Source organism: Ranitomeya variabilis, chromosome 6 (assembly GCF_051348905.1).
Source record: "Ranitomeya variabilis isolate aRanVar5 chromosome 6, aRanVar5.hap1, whole genome shotgun sequence".
Lineage (NCBI taxonomy): Eukaryota > Metazoa > Chordata > Amphibia > Anura > Dendrobatidae > Ranitomeya > Ranitomeya variabilis.
The window spans coordinates 366,043,491-366,067,184 of NC_135237.1; the positions used below are offsets into that span (position 1 = coordinate 366,043,491).

The window sequence follows — 23,694 nt, forward strand, 5'->3', positions numbered from 1 at the left end:
AAACAGAGGCTGGACAGACATCTGTCTGAGATGGTTTAGTGAATCCTGCATTGAGCAGAGGTTGGACACTATGACCCTGTAGGTCCCTTCCAACTCTTAACATTCTATGCAGCCTTGGGGACTCAAACATTTTCCAAGCACGCTCAGATAACACCTTGTCCAAGCACGTTCATGCATCACTAATAAATAGTTTTACCATTCAATTAAAATGAGAGGTGTAGTTTGTAAAATGGGGTCCCTTATGAGGGGTTGTGTTACCTCATGGGCTCTCCCAGTGGGTCATGGCACCTGCAAACAATAACAGTAAAATCTGGCGCTCCTTGCCTTCTGAGCTTTGCATTGTGCTAAAAAATTTTTCCTGATTACATGCGTGTTGGCGCACTCAGGAACAAATGGAGCTCCGTTTGTTGTAAAAAAACTTAGAAAAATTAAAATGGTGCCTCTTCCCTTCTGAGCTTTGCACAGTGCCTCAAATGTAGTATTCCCCCACATATAGGGTATCGGCGTTCTCAGGAGAAATTGCACAACAAATTGTATTGTGCAGTTTCCCCTGTTACCCTTATGAAAATGCTAAATTTGGGGCCAAAATAACATTTTTATGGGAAAAATTTGATTTTTTTTTTATTTTCAAGGCTCAACTTTCTGTGAGGCACCTGGGTGTTCAAGGTGTTCACCACACATCTAACTACATTCCTTGAAAGGTCTAGTTTCCAAAATGGGGTCATTTGTGGCGGGTTTCCACTGTTTAGGCACATCAGGGGCTCTCCAAATGGGACATGACATCCACTAATGATTTCAGGAAATATTACATTCCTTCCCTTCCGAGACCCGCATGCGCCCAAACAGTAGTTTTCACCCTCATTATGGGGTATCGGGGTACTCAGGAGAAATTACACTACAAACTGTATGGTGCAATTCCTCCTGTTACCCTTATGAAAATGCGATTTTTGGGGCTAAAAACATTTGTGGGGAAAATTTGTTTTTATTTTTACGGCTCAATGTTATAAACTTCTGTGAAGCAACTGATGGTTCAATGTGCTCACTGCTCACCACACATCTGGATCAGTTCTCTGAAGAGACTAGTTTCCAAAATGGTGTCACTAGTGGGGGATTTTCACTGTTTAGGCAGATCAGAGGCCAATTGTTCAAGCAAGTTTTCCATTCAAAAAGTCAAATGACGCTCCTTCCCTTCCGAGCCCTGCTGCGCACGCCCAGTGGTTTTCACCCTCATATGGGGTATCGGCATGCCCAGGAGAAATTACACACCAAGTTTTGGGGTCCATTATTTCCTGTTACCCTTGTCAAAATAAAGTTTGCATCTGAAGTAAATTTTTTGTGAAAAAAAAAGTTAAAAATGTTGGTTTTGTTCACCTCGAGGGGTGCAGTTTTTAGAATGGTGCCACTTTTGGGTATTTTCTATCATATAGACCCCTTAAAGTGACTGGGACTTCAAATGTGATGTGGTCCCTAAACAAAAAAATAATAATAATAATATGGTTTTGTAAATTTTGTTGCAAAAAATGAAAAAAAAAAAAAATTCCTAACAAAAAAATGTTGGTTCCAAAATTGTGCTGATGTAAAGTAGACATGTGGGACATGCTACTTATTAACTATTTTGTGTGACATATCTGTGATTTAACCCCTTCACCCCAGGAGCTTTTTCTGTTTTTTGCTCCCCTCCTTCCCAGAGCCATAACTTTTATTTTTCCGTCAATATGGCCATGTGAGGGCTTAATTTTTGCGGGACGAGATGTACTTTTGAACGATGCCATTGGTTTTACCATGCTGTGTAACAGAAAAAGGGAAAAAAATTCCAAGTGTGATGAAATTGCAAAAAAAGTGCAATCTCACACTTGTTTGGCTTTTTTGCTAGGTTCACCAAATGCTAAAACTAACCTGCCATTATGATTCTCCAGGTCATTACAAGTTCATAGACACCTAACATGTCTAGGTTATTTTTTACCTAAGTGGTGAAAAAAAATTCCAAACTTTGCTTAAAAAAAAATAAAATTGAGCCATTATCCGATAACCGTAGCGTCTTCAATTTTCGTGATCTGAGGTCAGGTGAGGGCTTATTTTTTGCGTGCTGAGCTGGCGTTTTTAATGATACCATTTTGGTCTAGATACATTTTTTGGTCGCCGCGACATTGCATTGCATTAAAATGCAATAACGGGCGATCAAAAGAACGTAATTTTGGCGTTTTGATTTTTTTATCGCTACGCCGTTTAGCGATCAGGTTAATCCTTTTTTTTATTGATAGATCGGGCAATTCTGAATGTGGCAATACCAAATATGTGCATGTTTGATTTTTTTTTATTGTTTTATTTTGATTGGGGCGAAAGGGTGGTGATTTGAACTTCTATATATTTTTTATTTTTTTTATATTTTTAACCCCTTCCCGACATGTGACGGTATAGTACGTCACATGTCGGGACCCCCGCTTTGATGTGCGCTCCGGCGGTGAGCGCACATCAAAGTCGCGACATGTCAGCTGTTTTTTACAGCTGACATGTGCGCGCAATAGCGGCGGGTGAAATCGCGATCACCCGCCGCTATTAACTAGTTAAATGCCGCTGTCAAGCGCAGACAGCGGCATTTAACTACCGCATCCGGCCGTGCGGCCGGATATGAGCGCATCGCCGACCCCCGTCACATGATCGGGGGTCAGCGATGTGTCAGGAAGGTAACCATAGAGGTCCTTGAGACCTCTATGGTTACTGATTGCCGGTGGCTGTGAGCGCCCCCCTGTGGTCGGCGCTCACAGCACACCTGCAAATCTGCTGTGTAGCAGCGATCTTATGATCACTGCTGCATAGCAGAGCCGATCGGGCTGTGCCTGCTTCTAGCCTCCCATGGAGGCTATTGAAGCATGGCAAAAGTAAAAAAAAAAAGTTTTTAAAAATGTGAAAAAAATAAAAAAAATATAAAAGTTTAAATCACCCCCCTTTCGCCCCAATCAAAATAAATCAATAAAAAAAAACCCAACCTACACATATTTGGTATCGCCGCGTTCAGAATCGCCCGATCTATCAATAAAAAAAAAGCATTAACCTGATCGCTAAATGGCGTAATGAGAAAAAAATTCGAAACGCCAGATTTACGTTTTTTTGGTCGCCACGACATTGCATTAAAATGCAATAACGGGCGATCAAAAGAACGTATCTACACCAAAATGCTATAATTAAAAACGCCAGCTCGGCACGCAAAAAATAAGCCCTCACCTGACCCCAGATCACGAAAAATGGAGACGCTACGAGTATCGGAAAATGGCGCAATTTTGTTTTGTTTTGTTTTTTGCAAAGTTTGGAATTTTTTTTCACCACTTAGGTGAAAAATAACCTAGTCATGTTAGGTGTCTATAAACTCGTAGTGACCTGGAGAATCATAATGGCAGGTCAGTTTTAGCATTTAGTGAACCTAGCAAAATAGGCAAGCAAAAAACAAGTGTGGGATTGCACTTTTTTTGCAATTTCACTGCACTTGGAATTTTTTTCCCGTTTTCTAGTACACGACATGCTAAAACCAATGATGTCGTTCAAAAGTACAACTCGTCCCACAAAAAATAAGCCCTCACATGGCCAAATTGACGGAAAAATAAAAAAGTTATGGCTCTGGGAAGGAGGGTAGCGAAAAACGAAAATGGAAAAACGGAAAAAGCTCCGGGGGTGAAGGGGTTAAACAGTTTTAAAAATTTTTTGGCATGCTTCAATAGACTCCATAGGAGACTAGAAGCAACAACTCGATCGCCTCAGCTACATAGAGGTGAAGCACAGATCACCTCTATGTAGCAGAAATGCAGGTGTACTTTGAACGCCGACCACAGGGTGGCGCTCAAAGCAATCGGCCATCAACAACCATAGAGGTCTCAAGGAGACCTCTGGTTGTTATGGCAATGCACCGATGACTCCCGATCATGTGACGGGGGTCAGCGGTGCGAGCACCCGCGGCCGGGAGCGCTAGTTAAATGCCGCTGTCAGCGCTTGATGGCGGCATTTAACTAGTTAATGGGAGCGGGCAGATCGCGATTCCGCTCGCGCTCATTGCGCGCACATGTCAGCTGTACAAAACAGCTGACATGTCGTGGCTTTGAGGTGGGCTCACCGCCGGAGCCCACCTCAAAGCAGGGGATCTGCCAGCTGACGTACTATTCCGTCAGCTGGCAGAAAGGGGTTAAGGGCATGAAAATTCAAAGTTGGAATTTTCAAAATTTGTCATTTTCTCTTTACAAATAAACGCAACTCATATCGAAGAAATTTTACCACTATCCTGAAGTACAATATGTCATGAAAAAACAGTCTCAGAATCCGTGGGATTTGTTGAAGCGCTCCAGAGAGTTATTACCTGACACAGTAACAGTGGTCATTAATGTGCAAACCACCTGAGGGGGTAAAGGGGTAAAAGTCCCCTAAGGCCAAGTTCACTCCCTTTTCCCCAATAAAAATAAATAAATAAATTTATGTGTTTATTGGCTGCTGCAACATTGCAAAAAATGCAATAAAAGGTGATCAAAACTTTATACCTACCCCAAACATGGTAACAATAAAAATGTCGGTTCAGGGAACTAAAGACAAACCATCACACAGCTCCAGCAACAAAAATGTAAAACGATACAGTCTTGGAAAATGGCCCACAAGCCAATTTTTTTTTTTTTTTTTTTTTTTTTTTTTAGTATTTCCAATTTTTTTTCCGCCACTTAAAAGAAAAACAAAACTATGCAGGTTTCATATCTCAGTTATTGTAATGACCTGGAGAATCATACGGCCAGGTCAATTTTTCCATATAGTGAACATGGTATATAATAAACCCAAACAAACAATTCTGGAATTGTGCTTTTTCATAATTTTGCCACATTTGGAATTTATTCCCGCTTTCCAGTACATTACATGAGAAAAGTATGGAGTCAAGCAAAAGTACAAAGCTTCCCGCAAAAAAAAACCAAGCCCTCATATGGCTATGTTAGGCTACGTTCACATTTGCGTTGTTGGGCGCAGCGTCGTCCACGCAACGCACAATGCATGTCAAACGCATACACAACGCAGCGTTTTTTGACGCATGCGTTGTCCTATACAATTGAAGATCCAAAACGCCCCCCAAAAATACATTTAGTCAAAAGGCGTATGCGTCAAAAAAACGCGGCTCAACGCAGGCAACTGCGCCCTATGCGTTTTTCATAGACACTAATGTGTTATTTTGGCGCATTTACGACGCAGGTGCATTGCATGCGTTTTTCTTCGGAAATGTGATGCATCAAAACTGCAACCTGTAGCGTCATCCGCGCCCTGTCTGGTGCACCAAAAAAAACGCATGCATCATACAACGCATGACAACGCATACCGGCGCATGTCCATGCGCCCCCCATGTTAAAGATAGGGGCGCATGACGCATGCGTCTGTATCCGTCGACGACGCTGCGCCCAACAACGCAAATGTGAGCGTAGCCTTAGCAGAAAAAGAAAAGTGTTATGGCTCTTAGAAGAAGAAAAGAAATGCAGAAATGGTTAACAGCCATATTGGGAAAGGGTTAATGAATCAGTTCCCTCGCGCTCCAGCACCTAAACAAGATTGTGAACAATGCTAGTATTGATGAATATGGTCCAAGTCTGTTTGTTTTTTTTCCCATTTCTCACCTCTGTTGCAGAGATATTAGCTTGTAAATAATATGCTAATTTTCACCAAGTTTTGACTCTTGCGGCAATTATTCATTTTCCCTGCAAGATGTTGACTATTCATAATCAGGAGGCATCAGGCAGGGGTAAGAAAAAAAACAAAAAGAAAAAAACACATGCCCCAAAAAGACAAAGTCAGAACCTGTTTTTTCTGTGAGTGACATGTAATGACAGCCCTGTTCTCCTCACTTATGCCCATGTCGTCATCAGCTGCAGGTCTGCACAACATACGGCCTGCAGAACAATGATGTGCAGCCCATGCAGCTGCTCCTTCCTATATTCTAATGTATTAGTGCGGGGGGTGGATCTTTTATGCAGGAAGCACAGGAGATTATTTATTCAGGGGTGCAGCATGGGAAATATTTTCTTTATGGTGTACTTAAATGATACATACATTTTTAAGGGCACGTTGTCGGGAATTGCTGCTGAAGAGCTCTTGGCATGAAGCATGATGCCAAATATAAGGTACCTGGATGTAGTTATTTGTGATATTGACTACATTTCATGAGTACTGTGTTTACTGTATGGTCTGCAGTCTGACTTAACAACAACTCCCAATATCTCTTAACTATTGTTTAAGACGTACTGGGAGTTGTAAGTTCAGGCAAGTCAACTGCCCGGAAATTGCAATTGATCGCTGTACTAAGCCTAGTGATTTATTCATGTTCTAATGGTGGTTCTGATCCTGTACATACGTAGCAATCCAAAACTTGCAACGCGGCCATGTTAAAATGTAAAAATCCTCAGAACTCTGTTTAAGTAAGTGTATGGTCACACTTATTTTTGGAGCAAAAACTGAATAGAATCTCTCCAAATCCTCCTCAAATACATAAATACATCACCAGAACCAAGTTTTGAATAAGTACTGCTTTAAATTTTTTTGCGGCCCTTGGGATAGCTTCATAATGCCATCACGACCCTTGGACCAAAAAACGTTGTGCTCCCCTGATCTGTGTGATTGCAAATGGCAGAGGGGAGTAGATGGGAGCTGTGTCACATCAAATATTTGTTAAGCAGTCAGTGTGGGGTAAGAGGAGTAGGGCAAAACTGACAGAGCTCCTTCACAAACTCCAATATCCATAACGGAGATGAGAAATTAATATAAAAAGTCAGTTTTATTCAGCTCTACAGTCACATTCAGCTCTATTCCATGTTGTGGCTGGTTAAGCACATAATCTGGAGAAAGATCCTCTTCGAACTTGTAAGAGCTTCCCCTCACATGCCACTGTATTGTGACATCTAAAGGGTTAAACAGCAAGGACTGGTAATGGATAAATTCTATATGCAAATGAGTGGGAAGGAGTTGATGAAGATAAAAAAATAAGCTACTATGCAGCCACAACACTACATACTCACTTCATAAACAGTACAACCAAGCATGCGTTTAAATGGAAAAAGGACTGAAAACACAAAGAACATGCAATAAACATTTAAATTTTATTTTTGTGAAATATGAAACATGAAGTTAAGTAAATGGATATAAATAGTCACATTAGATAGCATGTGTAAACTACAGCCTTCAGATATACGGTCACTTATTACATGCTTCACCACAGCTCATGTAACATGTGAGTTTTAATACATTTCAAACAAAGTAAAAAAACAAAAAAACACCACACAAATGCACAAAATACTTTCAAAATGGGAAACACTCTTCTGTGAACCAAACCCCTAAATTGCATATTAAAAATATATATATATATATACACATATAATAGGAGACTCCATCACTTTTTGCATTAAATTAAGACTAGGCAACAATGTACATCTGGAAACTATGCATACACAGCATCTACTAAACCTTCTACTGCGAATGGTCAGGCTTTCATTGCCTAACAATCTATGTCACTATTTAACACTTCAGTTTTGAGCATTTATAGGTATTCTTCACGTTTATTATAATAAATCTTAATGGACCACAAGGATTCCAAGGTTGAAAAACCAAAACTATACTCACCCACTGGAGTGGCGCTGCGCCACTGTAACCTGTACTGTGTTCACGCCACTAATCGGCTGCAGACTTTACATCCGGCCTGAAAAAATCCTCCGATCAGCGACCAGGGGTTGGCGTGGCAGTCATATCTCCATATGCCCAGCCGTAAGATTTTTGTTATCTTTCATAGGAGTACAATACTTTTTACAGAGAAGCAGCGCCACTTGGAGATGGAGTGTAGTTTTTCTTTAAGGCTCAATCAGGTTTATTGTAATAGCAGTGGATAAACCCTTTAAATTTACTCCTTCACATTTATCAAGGCTAAAAACAGAAACCAAGTAAAAGAAAAAAGGGAAATCTAGTAACCTAGAAAGTAGAAATCCCATAAAATTTGCAGAATGTGGTTATTTTTATACTAGAAATGCCATCAGGTACAAGCCTCAGATTCCACAGATCATCTAAAGACAGAGTGATGCTTTGCATTCACTTACTTTTAGGACATCTTCAAGGTGAGTGATTTCATGGTACAATTCTTGGTACTCTGGATACTGGTCTTTACAAGGCTCAAGTGTCATTAGAAGTCCTTGCAAAGACTCCTCTAAAGTTCCATCCAAGTAGGACCTGGAGGTCTCTGCTTCACTGTATGTAGAGCTATCAGACTGGAGTCTCTCTGGGGCAGAAGGTACTTCTGTAGATGTAAGCCTTTTTACCAGCTGTTTGGTGATATTCCCTTCACAGGTGTCTAGCTCCACTGGCTTCAGCTCAGAGGCTTCCTCAGAGTCCTGCAAGATTGACACTGAGACATTTGAATTAATATATATGTGGTTACTGTCCATGGTGGGCAGACAGCTTTGGCAAGCGGAGAGGTCTGACTTATCTCCTGCAAAGGTTTCCTCAGTGTCACTAGCACGCTCTACAATGGATTGGGAGTCCTGCGACTGACTAGCTGAATCTCCAGAAGAACTGGCACTCATAATGTCTTTCACTGGTTCCTCTGATGACAGATGACTGAGCTGATGATCTGGTGGGGTGACCGTGATTTCAGGATTTGAGTAACCCAGAGAAGATGAGGGAGTTGATCTTGGTGATCTTGGTGGCGTACATTCACCATTAGGCAAGTTGTCAAAACTTAAGGAGAGGGCTCTCTTCTCAATGGTTTCTACACTGCTATCGAAAACATCATCTTGAAGATTGGACTAGAACAGAAAATACAACATATAAATCATATGATAGTAGTACTGTACTACAATTCAGCAAATATCTAAAACATATGGCCACACTCAGTATAGACTAAGTCATTACACGCACCACAGCAAATACAACAAAGTCCAGAAATTATGTTCAACAGAAAATATTCCTATTACATCAGTACAATGTTCTACTCAGTCATGGTATTCATCATCATGCATTTTATAATTTAATCATAATTTCTGGCATACCATAATAGATTTTTAGGCACAAGACTAATGATATAATATAGTCAGATCTTCAAAGTGTACCTCCAATGGTGGACCTAAAAGAACAGGTATTACATGCACCACGTTGTGGAAATCATTTCTAATGCAAGGTAAGAAACTTATTTTTCTTTGCGGCTTATGAACTGCATTCACTTTACTCAGCCCTGTCTCTATAGATGGAACCTGCCAGATAACAAATTCCAGATATTACTGCCAGTATGGAAGGGACTGATAAGCAGGCAGCTACACAGAGAAGCTTGTAGACCAGTGACCAGGTCTGGGCAGCAGCTCCGCTGTGTCTTTCACAAGGCAAGCAATGAGAACTTCCAGATTGGGAAGGAGCCGCCTGCAGGTCAAATAGTTGAGATTTAAGGGTACAAGATTCAAAAAGGGATTGTACATAAGGATCCAAGAACACCATTTCTTTCATTTTTCACTGGAGGTACACTTTAGGAACAAGACCATATACCGTACATTGTAGCTGACAGTTTGAGAAGGCAGAAAAAAATGAAAGCACACACAGATAATGAACTGCAATCAGGCAATGAAAGGTTTCCTTGATAACAAATGGTGAAATCTCTGGGCCACACATCCGTTTTTCTTTATCATTTTCTATAGATGTTGCACTAGCAGCCATACAGGATTTTCCAGTGTTCTACATCTTCCGGGCCCATGGGGGCACTAAATGTAGGGAAAACCCTCATCATATACTTACCTCAAAAAATGGATTGTGATCCTAAACAACTGCTCCCTAACCCACCGGTACACCAGGACTGCCGGGAAAATCTTGCATTCAAAAGTCACATATAAAAATCATATCCACAATTTTAACGTGGTTGTTTCATGTGTTTCTTCATAGAATCAGTAAGCTGATATTTCTCTGTGACATAGCAAAGGCACAGCGCCTTGAAAAAGTTTCCATAGCCCTTGAACTTTTACACTTTTTTTTTTTTTTTTTTCACATTACACGTGCAAACTTAAGTATATTTTGTTAGCCTTCTATGTGATATACCAACACCAAGTAGCAAGTATTTGGAAATGATACATGGTTTTCTAATTTTAAAAATATAAATCTGAAAATTGTGACATGCATTTGTATTTAATTAGCCTGAGTCAATACTCTGTAGGACCATAATTCGCTGTAATTATTGCTGCAAGTCTTTTGGAGTATGTCGCTACTAGCCTTTCAAGAACGAATGGGAAAAATTTCAGCCTCTAGATGTGCAAAGTAGCTCTACCTCAGTGAGATTGGATGGAGAGCATCTGAACAGTCATTTTTAAGTCTTCTTTTAAATCTTCTCAATGAGATTTAGGTCTAGACTGTGACTGGGCCATTCACACACATGAAGATGCTTTGATATAAACTATTTCATTATATCTCTGGCAGTATGTTTAGGGTTGTTGTCCTGCTGGAAGGTGAACCCAAGTCCCAGTGTCAAGTTTTTTTTACATCTTCTAATAGGTTTTCCTCCAGGATTGCACTGTATTTAAGCTTCATCCATCTTTCCATCAGCTCTGGCAAGTTTCCCTGGCACTGCTGAAGAAAAGCCTCCCCACAGAATAATGCTGCCACCACCATGTTTGATGGTGGGAATGGCGTTTTCAGGGTGATATGCAGTGTTAGTTTTCCACTACACATAGCGTTTTGCATTTAGCCCTAAACATTCTACTTTTTCCTCATCTGAGCAGAGCACTTTCTTCCACATGCTAGCTGTGTCCCCTTCATGACATTTTGCAATCTGTAAAGGGGACTTATGGCTTTCTTCCACTCTTCCATAATGGACAAATTTATGGAGTACAATTTTAATAGTTGTTATGGGGACAGATTCTCCCACCTGACCTGTGGATCTCTACAGTACCTCCAGAGTGACCATGGGCCTCCAGGTTGCTTCTTTTATTAGTGTCCTTGCTTGAGATATTGGTTTAGGTGGACAGCAATGTCTTGGTAAGTTTCAGTTGTGCCATACTCCTTCCAGTTTAGGAGGATTGACTGATTGAACAGTGCTCTGTGAGATGTTTTTTGAGAACCTAATCCCACTTTATTTACTGTTCGCCACAACTTTATCCCTGACCTGTCTGGTGTTTTCCTTGGTTTTCATGATGCCGTTTGATCCCTAATGTTTTCAAACCTCTGAAGCCTTCACAGAACGGCTATAGCTATACTGAAATTTACATTACATACAGGTGGACTCAATTTACTACGTATATGACGTCTGGAGGAAAAGTAGTCACTCAGGATTTTATTTAGCGTCATCAGACTACAGGGGACTGAATAAAAATGCACGTCACTATTTTCAGATTTATATTTTTTAAATATTTAAAAAACCATGTATCGCTTCCACTTCACAAATACTTGCTACTTGGTGTTGGTTTACCACATAAAATACATTTACGTTTGTGGATGAAACATAAAAAAATGTGGAAAACTTTACAGGGTGTGAATACTTTTTAAAAGGCACTGTATATGTGTACAGTGCACAACTTATCTATTGATTTGTCTTGTGTGGTATTGGCAACAAGTAGGTAAGTTTTTCTACATTTTTCTTATGTGTAGCATTTAACCATTATAGTCTACTTTTCATTCAACAATGTGTTGTTTAACACCCAAATAGATGAAGACATCATGAGGAAATGAGGAGAATACAGCATGCATGAAAATGTAATCAAGATGTCAGAGAAAAGAACACAGATCAACTGGTGTATAACTCACATATCTCTCTCTGCCTGATCTAGGCCTCAGCCTGAGAGATGGCAGGTCACTAAAAGAGCGACTGCGCCGGAGTTTGTCAAAGAAAGTCTCCTGGAGCGCATCCATAATGGACAGCCGTAGCCTGTCTTGCGGAGGGTTGAACCATTTCTTGAGCAGGTTAAAAGTAAACGGGATGTTAGTAATCACAGTGCAAACAGGTTACCAATGTGCTGAAAGGTTTGCAATATTTTAGTAAAGCATGAACTTTTAGGGATGCAAGTAGGATGAACTATGCACCATTCTAGGTCTGATTAATCACAAAAGGCAAAATACAAGCCGATTATAGGCAGAGTATTATCCGAGATGCTGAGAAATGGATTCTGAAAAGCTTCTAAAAAAGGACAAATTTCACAAACAATAATTAGAAGCATTAGATAGTGACACAATATAACCTGTAGTAAAAGGAATATACTTACAAAGAAGGAATGGTCTTTAAATGTGGGCGTCTCTGGGGTGCCCTGGCTGTAAATGGAGACTCTTCTCTGGAGAGCAGCAGCTTTGTTTAGATTGCCTGTTGATGGGGTCAGATCCTCTGTATCGAATGGACTGCAACATAAAAATGGAATTATTACATTACAGCAATCTCATGGTAATAACACTAGTGAAGTTAGGTTTTAACAATTTAACTACATTCAGCAAGTTTACATTCATTCACATTCTCCAGGCTTAGGCTATGTTCACATGCAGCATTTTTTTCTACAGCCAAAACCTGCTCTCTAGGCAGTAAAAACGCAAGTTTTGCAGCATGTTTGCTCCATTGGGACTGGACTATGTGTTTTGTTTATGGTACATGTTTAATTGAGGTTTATTCACTAAAATACAGCAAAAATGTTTGCTGTAAAATTTTTTCAATTTCTCATTACTTTTAGGAGTGAAAAAACACTGCAAAAACTCTGAATAATAATAATTTAATTTCTATTGTGCTAACATATTCCGCAGCACTTTACATTTTAGAGGGGACTTGTACAGACAATAAAAGACATTACAGAATAATAATAATCACATAAATCAACAGATACCAGGAGGAGTGAGGGCCCTGCTAGCAAGCTTACAATTTATCAGGAAATAAGGGAGACACGAGACGTGGATGGTAACAATTGCTTGTATTGTACGCTCCAGCCATCAATATAATAAACTAGCTGAAGAGCCCAGCGTTGCCTGGGCATAGTAAATATCTGTGGTTAGTTATAGTACCTCACTTCTCTAATTTTCCCCCTCACTCCTCTCATTCCCCCCTAACACTTGTCATTTCGACCTCACATCTGTCATTTTCCGATCACTCCTCTCAGTTTGCACTCACACCTTTTCATTTTCACCTCACACCTCATTTTGCCCTCAGTATATACGTTTGTCATCTCCCTTATATATAGTATACACCTGTATGTCATCTCCCCTGTATATAGTATATACCTGTATGTCATCTCCCCTGTATATAGTATATACCTGTATGTCATCTCCCTTGTATATAGTATATACCTGTATGTCATCTCCCCTGTATATAGTATATACCTGTATGTCATCTTCCCTGTATATAGTATATACCTGTATGTCATCTCCCCTGTATATAGTATATACCTGTATGTCATCTCCCTTGTATATAGTATATACCTGCTGTATGTCATCTCCTTCTGTATATTGTATACACCTATGTGTCATCTCCTCCTGTATATAGTATGTACCTGTATGTCATCTTCTATATATAGTATATACACCTGGATGTCATCTCCTCCTAAATATAGTATATACCTTTATGTCATCTCCCCTGTATATAGTATATATCTGCTGTATGTCATCTCCTCTTGTATAAACCTATGTGTCATCTCCTCTTTTATATAGTATATACCTGTATGTCATTTCCTTCTGTATATAGTATATACGTGTGTCATCTCCCCTGTATATAGTATATACCTGTATGTCATCTCCTCCTGTATATAGTATATGCCTGTATATCATCTCCTCCTATATATAGTATATACCTGCATGTCATCTCCTCCTGTATATAGTATATATCTGTGTGTCATCTCCTCCTGTATATAGTATACTGTATATCTGTATGTCATCTCCTCCTGTATATAGTATATCTGTTTGTCAACTGCTCCTGTATATAGTGTATACCGGTGTGTCATCTCCCCTGTATATAGTATATACCTGTATTTCATCTCCTCCTGTATATAGTATATACCTGTAAGTCATCTCCTGTATATAGTATATATCTGTGTGTCATCTCCTCATTTATTAGACCTCGTTCACATGTTATTTGGTCAGTATTTTTACCTCAGTATTTGTAAGCTAAATTGGCAGCCTGATAAATCCCCAGCCAACAGGAAGCCCTCCCCCCTGGCAGTATACATTAGCTCACACATACACATAATAGACAGGTCATGTGACTGACAGCTGCCGTATTTCCTGTATGGTACATTTGTTGCTCTTGTAGTTTGTCTGCTTATTAATCAGATTTTTATTTTTGAAGGATAATACCAGACTTGTGTGTGTTTTAGGGCGAGTTTCATGTGTCAACTTGTGTGTGTTAAGTTGCGTGTGGCGACATGCATGTAGCCAGTTTTGTGAGATGAGTTGTGTGGTGACATGCGTGTAGCAACTTTTTGTGTGTCGAGTTGCATGTGACAGGTTAGTGTAGCAAGTTGTGTGCAGCAAGTTTTGCGCATGGCGAGTTTTATGTGTGGTGCATTGAGTATGTGCAAGTTTTGTGTAAGGCAACTTTTGCATGTGTTGCAACTTCTGTGCATGTGGCAATTTTTCCGCGTGACCCCTGACGAAGCCACCAGCAGGTGGCGACACGCGTTGGGTAGTTGTGTAGCCCACACTTAGAGCCAGTCCAGCTGCAGGATTTAACTGCGTACTAGGGGTTGCTGGACTTTTTGGTAATTATATGCCAGTTCACCATTAATTGGTTATGCTATTTGTTGACCGCTTGGCTCTATCTCTTCCTGTATAAGCATACTAAACTGCTCAGTACACCAGTGATCTAAGTAGCCCTTTGTGGCCTCTTTATTATTTATACTTTTACTCTCTTAGCCATGTTGCTATACATCTGCCCTCTTATTGGCGGTTAGGGTATATTGATGCATTTGGTGGGGTGTATGTACTAAGCACTTTATTAACCCCCAATGTCCAGCCTTAGACTTGCACATTCACCTATAGGGTTTGCAATTAATTTGCACTGTATTTGGCTATTTGTGAAATAAGGATATGCTGTCTATGCAGTTTAGGACGTACCAAGACAACCACTACATTTATTTAGTGAGTACAGTGTGGGCTACTAACCATATTGTGGGTTTGTGTTGAATGGCAAAGTATTGCCTTTTTAATTGTTTTTAAAAAAAATGTATGTGGTTTGCTATATATATTGCTGTTTGAATAAAATTGTGTCTCTATTATTACAGCCATAGTCTTGTGTGGTGATCCTGTATACTATAGACCTAGTCTGTTTCTCTTTGTTTAATTTTTCCACGTGTGCAAGTTTTGCGTGCGGCGAGTTTTCCATGAGGTGAGTTTTGCACGTGTGGAGAGTTTTGCGTGAGCCTAGTATTGCATGTGGCGAGTTTTGCATGTGGCCAATTTTGTGTGGAGACTTTTGTGTTTCGACTTTTATGTGGCGAGGTTGGTGTATGTGTGGTGAAATGTTTGCTGAGGGTGATATATGTGTTCAAGCACGTGGTAGTGTGTGGCGCATTTTGTGTGTGTGGTGAGTATCCCATGTCAGGGCCCAACCTTAGCAACTGTACAGTATATACTCTTTGGCTCATCGCTCTCATTCTTTAAAGGGACTCTGTCGCCTGAATTTGGAGGGAACAATTTTCAGCCATAGAGGCGGGGTTTTCGGGTGTTTGATTCACCCTTTCCTTACCCGCTGGCTGCATGCTGGCTGCAATATTGGATTGAAGTTCATTCTCTGTCCTCCGTAGTACATGCCTGTCGATTTCCCGACGCAGACAAAAAAAGTTACATTGAACGTTTTTTCCAGACGACGGTCCGCCAAAACACGACTGATCTGTCACACGACGGATGCGACGTGTGGCCATCTGTCGCTAATACAAGTCTATGGGAAAAAAACGGATCCTGCGGGCACATTTGCAGGATCCGTTTTTTTACCAAAACGACGCACTGCAACGGATCTGAAAAGACGGAAGTGTGAAAGAGGCCTTAAGCTGCAAAAACAGAAAAAACCCATCCGAGAAATTGCTACAATATTAGGAGTGGCAAAATCTACAGTTTGGTACATCCTGAGAAAGAAAAAGCACTGGTGAACTCATCAATGCAAAATGACCTGGGCACCTACGGAAGACAACAGCGGTGGATGATCACAGAATAATCTCCATGGTGAAGAGAAACCCCTTCACAACAGCCAACCAAGTGAACAACACTCTCCAGGAGGTCGGCGTATCAATATCCAAATCTACCATAAAGAGAAGACTGCATGAAAGTAAATACAGAGGGTTCACTGCACGGTGCAAGCCACTCATAAGCATCAAGAATAAAAAGGCTAGACTGGACTTTGCTAAAAAAAATCTAAAAAAGCCAGCACAGTTCTGGAAGAACATTCTTTGGACAGAGGAAACCAAGATCAACCTCTACCAGAATGATGGAAAGAGAAAAGTATGGCGAAGGCTTGGTGCAGCTCATGATCCAAAGCATACCACATCATCTGTAAAACACGGCGGAGGCAGTGTGATGGCTTGGGCATGCATGGCTGCCAGTGGCACTGGGTCACTAGTGATTATTGATGATGTGACACAGGACAGAAGCAGCCGAATGAATTCTGAGGTATTCAGAGCCATACTGTGTGCTCAGATCCAGCCAAATGCAGCCAAACTGATTGGGTCATTGTCCATCTGTAGTATGAAACGACGACCAAAACAAAGCCAAAGCAACCCAGGAGTTTATTAACCCCTTCACCCCCGGAGCTTTTTCCGTTTTTTCATTTTCGTTTTTCGCTCCCCTCCTTCCCAGAGCCATAACTTTTTTATTTTTCCGTCACTACGGCCATGTGAGGGCTTATTTTTTTTGCGGGACGAGTTGTACTTTTGAACGATACCATTGGTTTTACCATGCCGTGTAACAGAAAACGGGAAAAAAATTCCAAGTGTGATGATATTGCAAAAAAAGTGCAATCTCACACTTGTTTTTTGTTTGGCTTTTTTGCTAGGTTCACCAAATGCTAAAACTAACCTGCCATTATGATTCTCCAGGTCATTACAAGTTCATAGACACCTAACATGACTAGGTTATTTTTTTATCTAAGTAGTGAAAAAAAATTCCAAAGTTTGCTAAAAAAAAAAAAAAAAAGAAAAAAATTACGCGATTTTCCGATGACCGTAGCGTCTCCAATTGTCGTGATCTGGGGTCAGGTGAGGGCTTATTTTTTGCATGCCAAGCTGGCGTTTTTAATGATACCATTTTGGTGTACATACATTCTTTTGATCGCCCGTTATTGCATTTTAATGCAATGTCGCGGCGACCAAAAAAACGTAATTTTGGCGTTTTGATTTTTTTCTCGCTACGCCATTTAGTGGTCAGGTTAATCCTTTGTTTTTATTGATAGATCGGGTGATTCTGAACGCGGCGATACCAAATATGTGTATGTTTGATTTTTTTTTAAATTGTTTTATTTTGACTGGGGCGAATGGGGGGGTGATTTGAACATATATATATATATATATATATATATATATATATATATATATATATATATATATATATATATATATATATATATATATATATATATATATATATATATATATATATATATATATTTATTTTTTATATATATATTTTTAAACACTTTTTTTTAAATTTTGGCATGCTTCAATAGCCTCTATAGGAGGCTAGAAGCATGCACAACTCGATCGGCTCTGCTACATAGAGGTGAAGTACAGATCACCTCTATGTAGCAGAAATCCAGGTGTACTTTGAACGCCGACCACAGGGTGGCTCTCAAAGCAATCGGCCATCAACAACCATAGAGGTCTCAAGGAGACCTCTGGTTGTTATGGCAATGCACCGCTGACCCCCGATCATGTGACGGGGGGAGCCCACCTCAAAGAAGGGGATCTGCCAGCTGACGTACTATTCTGTCAGCTGGCAGAAAGGGGTTAAAGCAAAGAAGTGGAATATTCTTGAATGGCCAAGTCAGTCACCTGATCTCAACCCAATTGAGCAGCATTTCACTTGTTAAAGACTAAACTTCAGACAGAAAGGCCCACAAACAAACAGCAACTGAAAACCACCGCAGTGAAGGCCTGGCAGAGCATCAAAAAGGAGGAAACACAGCGTCTGGTGATGTCCATGAGTTCAAGACTTCAGGCAGTCATTGCCAACAAAGGGTTTTCAACCAAGTACTAAAAATGGACATTTTATTTAAAATTATTGAATATGTCCAATTACTTTTGGTCCCTTTAAAAACAGGGTGGCACATGTTAAGGAGCTGAAACTCCTAAACCCTTCATCCAATTTTAATGTGGATACCCTCAAATGAAAGCTGAAAGTCTGAACTTCAACTGAATCTGAATTGTTTTGTTTAAAATTCATTGTGGTAATGTCTATAACCAAAATTAGAAAAATGTTGTGTTGTCTCTGTCCAAATATATATGGACATAACTGTAGCTAGATAAATATGCTTAGGTAGTAGGCCAGCCTGAAGAAATGTGTTTTTTGGGCACGCTTAAAACTGAGGGTATTGGGGATTAATCAAATTATCCTGGGTAGTGCATTCCACTACACCTTAGGGCTGTCCCACACGTCCAGATAATTCCGGTACCGGAATAAATCGGTACCGGAATAAATCGGTACCGGAGTTATCCGTGTCCGTGTGGAACTCACGTAGGCCATACGTGCGGCACACGTGTGACGCCCGTATGGCGAGTGGGTACCACACGGAGCGTGTGGTACCCACGCGTGTGGTACCCTGCATCGTGCTGAAGCCGCGATTCATATGTTCCCTGCAGCAGCGTTTGCTGCAGAGAAAATATGAATAATAGTGTTTAAAATAAAGATCTATGTGTCCGGCGCCCTCCCACCCCCTGTGCGCCCCCCCCCCCCGCTGTTCAGAAAATACTTACCCGCCTCCCTCGCTGCTTCCTGGTCTGGCCGCGGCTTCTAGTGTATGCGGTCACGTGGGGCCGATCATTTACAGTCATGAATATGTGGCTCCACCTCCCATAAGGGCGGAGCCGACTATTCATGATTGTAAATGAGCGGCCCCACGTGACCGCATACAGGAGGTGCGGGGCAGAGAGGAAGGAGTGACAGCCAACGTGGGAGCGGGTGAGTATTTTCTGAACAGCGGGGGGGCGCACAGGGGGTGGGGGGGCGGCGGACACATAGATCTTTATTTTAAACATTATTATTCATATTTTCTCTGCAGCAAACGCTGCTGCAGGGAACATATGAATCGCGGATTCAGCACCATGTGGGGGGGACAGCGCTTACTGTAGCGCTGTCTCCTGCACGCACACGGACCCCAGACGGAGACCGTCCGTGTGAGGTCCGTGTTTTACACGGACCCATTGACTTTAATGGGTAAGTGTAATACGTGCGCTCCCACGAACACTGACATGTCTCCATGTTTGGCACACGGAGACACGGTCCGCAAAAAATCAATGACATCTGAACAGATGCATTGATTTTTATGGGTCTACGTGTGTCAGCGTCTCCGGTACGTGAGGAAACGGTCACCTCACGTACCGGAGCCACTGACGTGTGAAACCGGTCTAAGGCTGCCAGACCGGTCTATGCTCATTTTCACATATTGCTTATTATGGGAATTTAATCATGGTCTTCTTAGTACATATGTAGTTTAGTCCAGGAACATTATCCATTTCCATTTTTTGGATCTTATTGTTATAGGGCGTTATGTGATTTGTCTGACATTTTTTCCTATTATGCTATTTTATAGCCTACATGTCATTTACTTTTAGCAGACGTCGGCTTCTAGAATACTTATCCTTATAAGTTTGGATCCTCTTTGCCTCATTGTGGTATATTATTTGGTGCATTTAGGCATTTTTGCTTGGTAAAACTGCTATTGTTCCACTCTGCATCTTTTTGGCGTATATGCAATTCCATTCTACATATGAATGCAAAGATTACTATTATTGCACAAGTGACTATTGATATTTGTGTTCACAGGCCCTGTGTGTGCTTTGCCTATGTCCGATACTCTCCTTTTAATGTTTTTATATGTGTTACGATGATTTAATAAACATTGGTATTTTTATACATGGCTTGTACTCCCATGTGTTTGTAGGATTTTATGCACATATAAGCTGTTTGGATGATGAAATCCTGCAGATTCCTTTTAAAGCTGGACTACATAATCTGAAGCATGAATAAAGCTTAATTCACATTGCATCTAGGAGCAAGGACCGATTTTGAACAGGGAAAATATGAATTTAGGGACATTTTGGAGAGTAGTATAAAATCTATTAAATAAGTGGTACTTACCACCAAGTTACTTCAAGGTTAAGTTTGATAGTACCAAGGTCATTTATGTCAACAGCAACAGCTTGAGGATGAGCAGCAAAAAGGTCCTTTGTTTCACAAGTAACACTTCCAACTAGGATATGAGTTGCAATCCCTTTAAGTTCAGTCACCTTAGAAAATAAAGAATATACTGTAAGCCATCAGCTTGAAATGTACAGAGGTGTGAAAGATGGTCTTTAATTTTCCACTACAGATACAGTTTGTCACAGAGTTCCATGTATATAGCATAGCTTGCTTCTATCACTGTACTGTACTCCTTGAAAAAGCCACGTCCAGGCGAAACGTGCGTTGGAGATAGCAGGATACTACTGGGTATGGATTATACAGTACTATAGGATATTGGTTTTATCCCATTTCCTTTTTGCCTTTCTAATTTTTTGAATGCATGTGTGCAAATATATATAGGTCATGTGGTATGGGATATACCCTTTGCGTTATTATGTCTATTCAACATTCGGTATATGATAGCCCACTCGAATTAATGCACTAGGGTTTTTTTTGTATTGTTCTGTTTTTCTTTCCCTTTTTTATGTGTACTTTTAATATTATGAAATAAACTTATACATTTTTACCATATTGGTTTTTTATCTCTGTTTTTTCACCCTTTAGTTTGAGTAGGTAATATACTGTACTGTCTCTATGTAACACTTTGAGAATAAAGATGTACCTTAATTGATATTAAGCTGTTAATTAGAGGAACGAAAAACATTTCATCACCGTCCCAACTCTGCTTGCCATTAACTTCAATTTTGCCTTTTAGTTTCCATCTCTGTCTTCCATATCGCATAAATATCTGAAAGTTAAAAATCAAACCTTATTTTTCAGTTATATATTTGGCTGGTGTTAAACCATAATCTATTAGTAGAATGTCATGTATACATTGTAGATATGTTTACCACAAATGGAGCAAGAAACAACATTTAGATAAAGCTGTTTTGAAAATATGGAAGTCTGTTTCAAGGGTCAGAAAAGTCTGATGCAATCTACCCACATCAAGGGTTTTTACAGATCTAGATTAAATAATTAATCAATGGCATACAATGATGTCTTTAATAGCTAAATATTTCTACGAAGCAGTACAGAAGTACATTGTCTGACCATGGATCATATACAGATGTGTTAACCCAGACTCCCCACACACGTAGCACTTCCTTTCCCAGGTGTATTTTTAAGTAGGTGTCACCCTCTACTGGAAGCTGCTAGAAACTGCAATGAACACAGCGTTTATGATCACGAACAGCTACTTATTGCTAAAAATACTAGTTTCTTTCATATAGGCATACAAATTTGTGAGATACATTTAACTTGAGGTTAGTGAATAAAATTAATCTACAAGTAGCGACATCCTTCTGCTGCTTCCGGTGAGTGCGGATTTCAGATATCTGATGAGCATCTACCATTCCTAGGATAAAATCAGACATGAGCGCTCCTATAGGGCTAATCCAGACTAGCGTATAAAATCGACAGTCCTGCTCATCGTTATTGGCACCCATGAAGTGTAAGTACATAATGTGGAATATCTCCTCAAAAAATGAAAGTGAAACAGTTTTTTTGTATAGAGCACTCGTGTTAAATACAAAAGAGCAAATGATAAACAATAATTTAAAACAAAAAATAATGGGAGGGAAAAACAAAAACCTAAAGCTTGCTGTGATGCTGGTACATTAAATTAGTGTGGAAACGGATTTTGCCTCGGCTGTGGTAAATCACAGATGAGGCTCGCCTGTGATTGTCAGTGCCCATGTGACATGAATTTGCTAATGAATGAAGACTTCAGTGTTTTAAAAATCCACATGTTAGGCCTGTTCTTCTGGTACAATGGCCAAGACGAAAGAGCTGTCTGAGGACATCTGGGAGGAAATAGTTGAGGAAGAAAAGGTGGCTGGGAATTTAGGAGGCAGCGATCATGCTATCCTGGAATTTGGGATTATAAGAGGAGGAAGACAGGCAGATTTTAATGGACTCAGAAAGGTCCAATGGCTGGATGTTCCAAAGGACAGAAATGTCCAAGAAGGATGGGAGATTTTGCTAAATGAAATTCTCACCGTACAATTGGTAACAATCCCGAAAAGAAGGAAGAATTGGAAGGTTTTAAAAAAGAGACCAGGGTGGATGAACACAGAACTTAATTACTTGTTAAAAAAAAAAAACTTTTTTATATATCAAATGGAAAGAGGGGGCCATATCTTTAAAAAAAAGTAATAAAATGCTGTTAGGAGTGAATGCAGGGCAAGAGTTAGAAGAGATAAAGCCAGTAATTAAGTAAGGCTTGCAAGGGAGACCAAAGACAGCAAAAAAAACAACAAAAAAAACTGGGGGGCATATAAAAAGCAAAAAGTCAAAGATGTTATAAGATTTTTACAGGATGAAAAGGGTGAAGTGGTCAAAAATGACGTTGGGAAGGCCAAACTTTTACATTTCTATTTTGCATCTGTGTTTTCTAAGAAAGCAAATGCAACTGATCTTCACGGTAACATCGTTATTAAGGTTGAAGGAAGACTTTAAGTCCATCTAGTTCAACCCATAGCCTAATCTAACATGCCCTAACATGTTGATCCCTGTACCATTGAAGAAATGAAAGAATCCACTCTATCCATAAACAGAGAGATAGTGAGGGACCACTTGGCTAATTTAAATTAATTTAAATCTCAGGGTCCAGATGAATTACATCCTAGGGTACTGAAATAGTTAGCAGTGGAAATTGCAGAACCACTAGCCAGAATCTTTAAAAAATCCTGAAAAACAGGAGTAGTCCCAGAAGATTGTTGTCCCTATCTTCAAAAAAAGAAAGAAGACGTATCAAGGAAATTACAGGCCATTGAGCTTTACTTCTATACCAGGAAAGATATTTGAACACATTATTAAACAGCATGTGTGTAAGTACTTGGATAAGAATACAGTAATTAACCAGAGCCAGTATGGGATTGTAGCAAAAAAGTAATGCCAGACTAATCTAATTTACTTTACTTCTATGATGGAATCACTGACTTTGTGGATCCTGGAAAAGCAGTAGATATAGTATATCTCGACTTCAGCAAAGCATTTGATAAAATATCTCATACTATCCTTATTGAAAAAATGACTAAGTATGGGATTGAAAAGGCTACGGTTAGGTGGATTCAAAGCTGGCTCACTGACCGTACTCAAAGATTGGTAATAATTGGTTGCACATCCAACTGGAAGAATGTTTCAGGTGGGGTATCACAAGGCTCTGTCCTGGCCCAAGTGCTGTTCAACATTTTTATAAATGATCTAGATAAGGAACTGAAGGTAAGCTAATCAAATTTACAAACAATGCAAAGTTAGAAGGGATAGCTAAAGGTACCGTCACACTGAGCGACGCTGCAGCGATATAGACAACGAGCCGATCGCTGGAGCGTCGCT

General features: G+C 40.1%; 1 protein-coding gene across 9 annotated transcripts in view; it reads right to left on the minus strand.

Annotated features, from left to right (window-relative positions):
- RIPOR2 (RHO family interacting cell polarization regulator 2) overlaps nt 1-23,694 on the minus strand; it is a 254,439-nt gene that overhangs the window by 72,138 nt on the left and 158,607 nt on the right. For 5 of the 9 annotated variants that reach the window (XM_077269990.1, XM_077269993.1, XM_077269991.1 and 2 more), the window contains exons 10-14: nt 20,978-21,103; nt 20,272-20,420; nt 12,222-12,351; nt 11,767-11,913; nt 8,091-8,795 (exon numbers count right to left, since the gene is read on the minus strand). In XM_077269990.1, coding sequence (XP_077126105.1) covers nt 8,091-8,795; nt 11,767-11,913; nt 12,222-12,351; nt 20,272-20,420; nt 20,978-21,103 — 1,257 coding nt within the window. Of the gene's footprint in view, nt 1-7,084; nt 8,796-11,766; nt 11,914-12,221; nt 12,352-20,271; nt 20,421-20,977; nt 21,104-23,694 lie in introns of those variants that run through there. The other 4 variants (XM_077269996.1, XM_077269998.1, XM_077269997.1 and 1 more) reach the window with 2 other exon arrangements.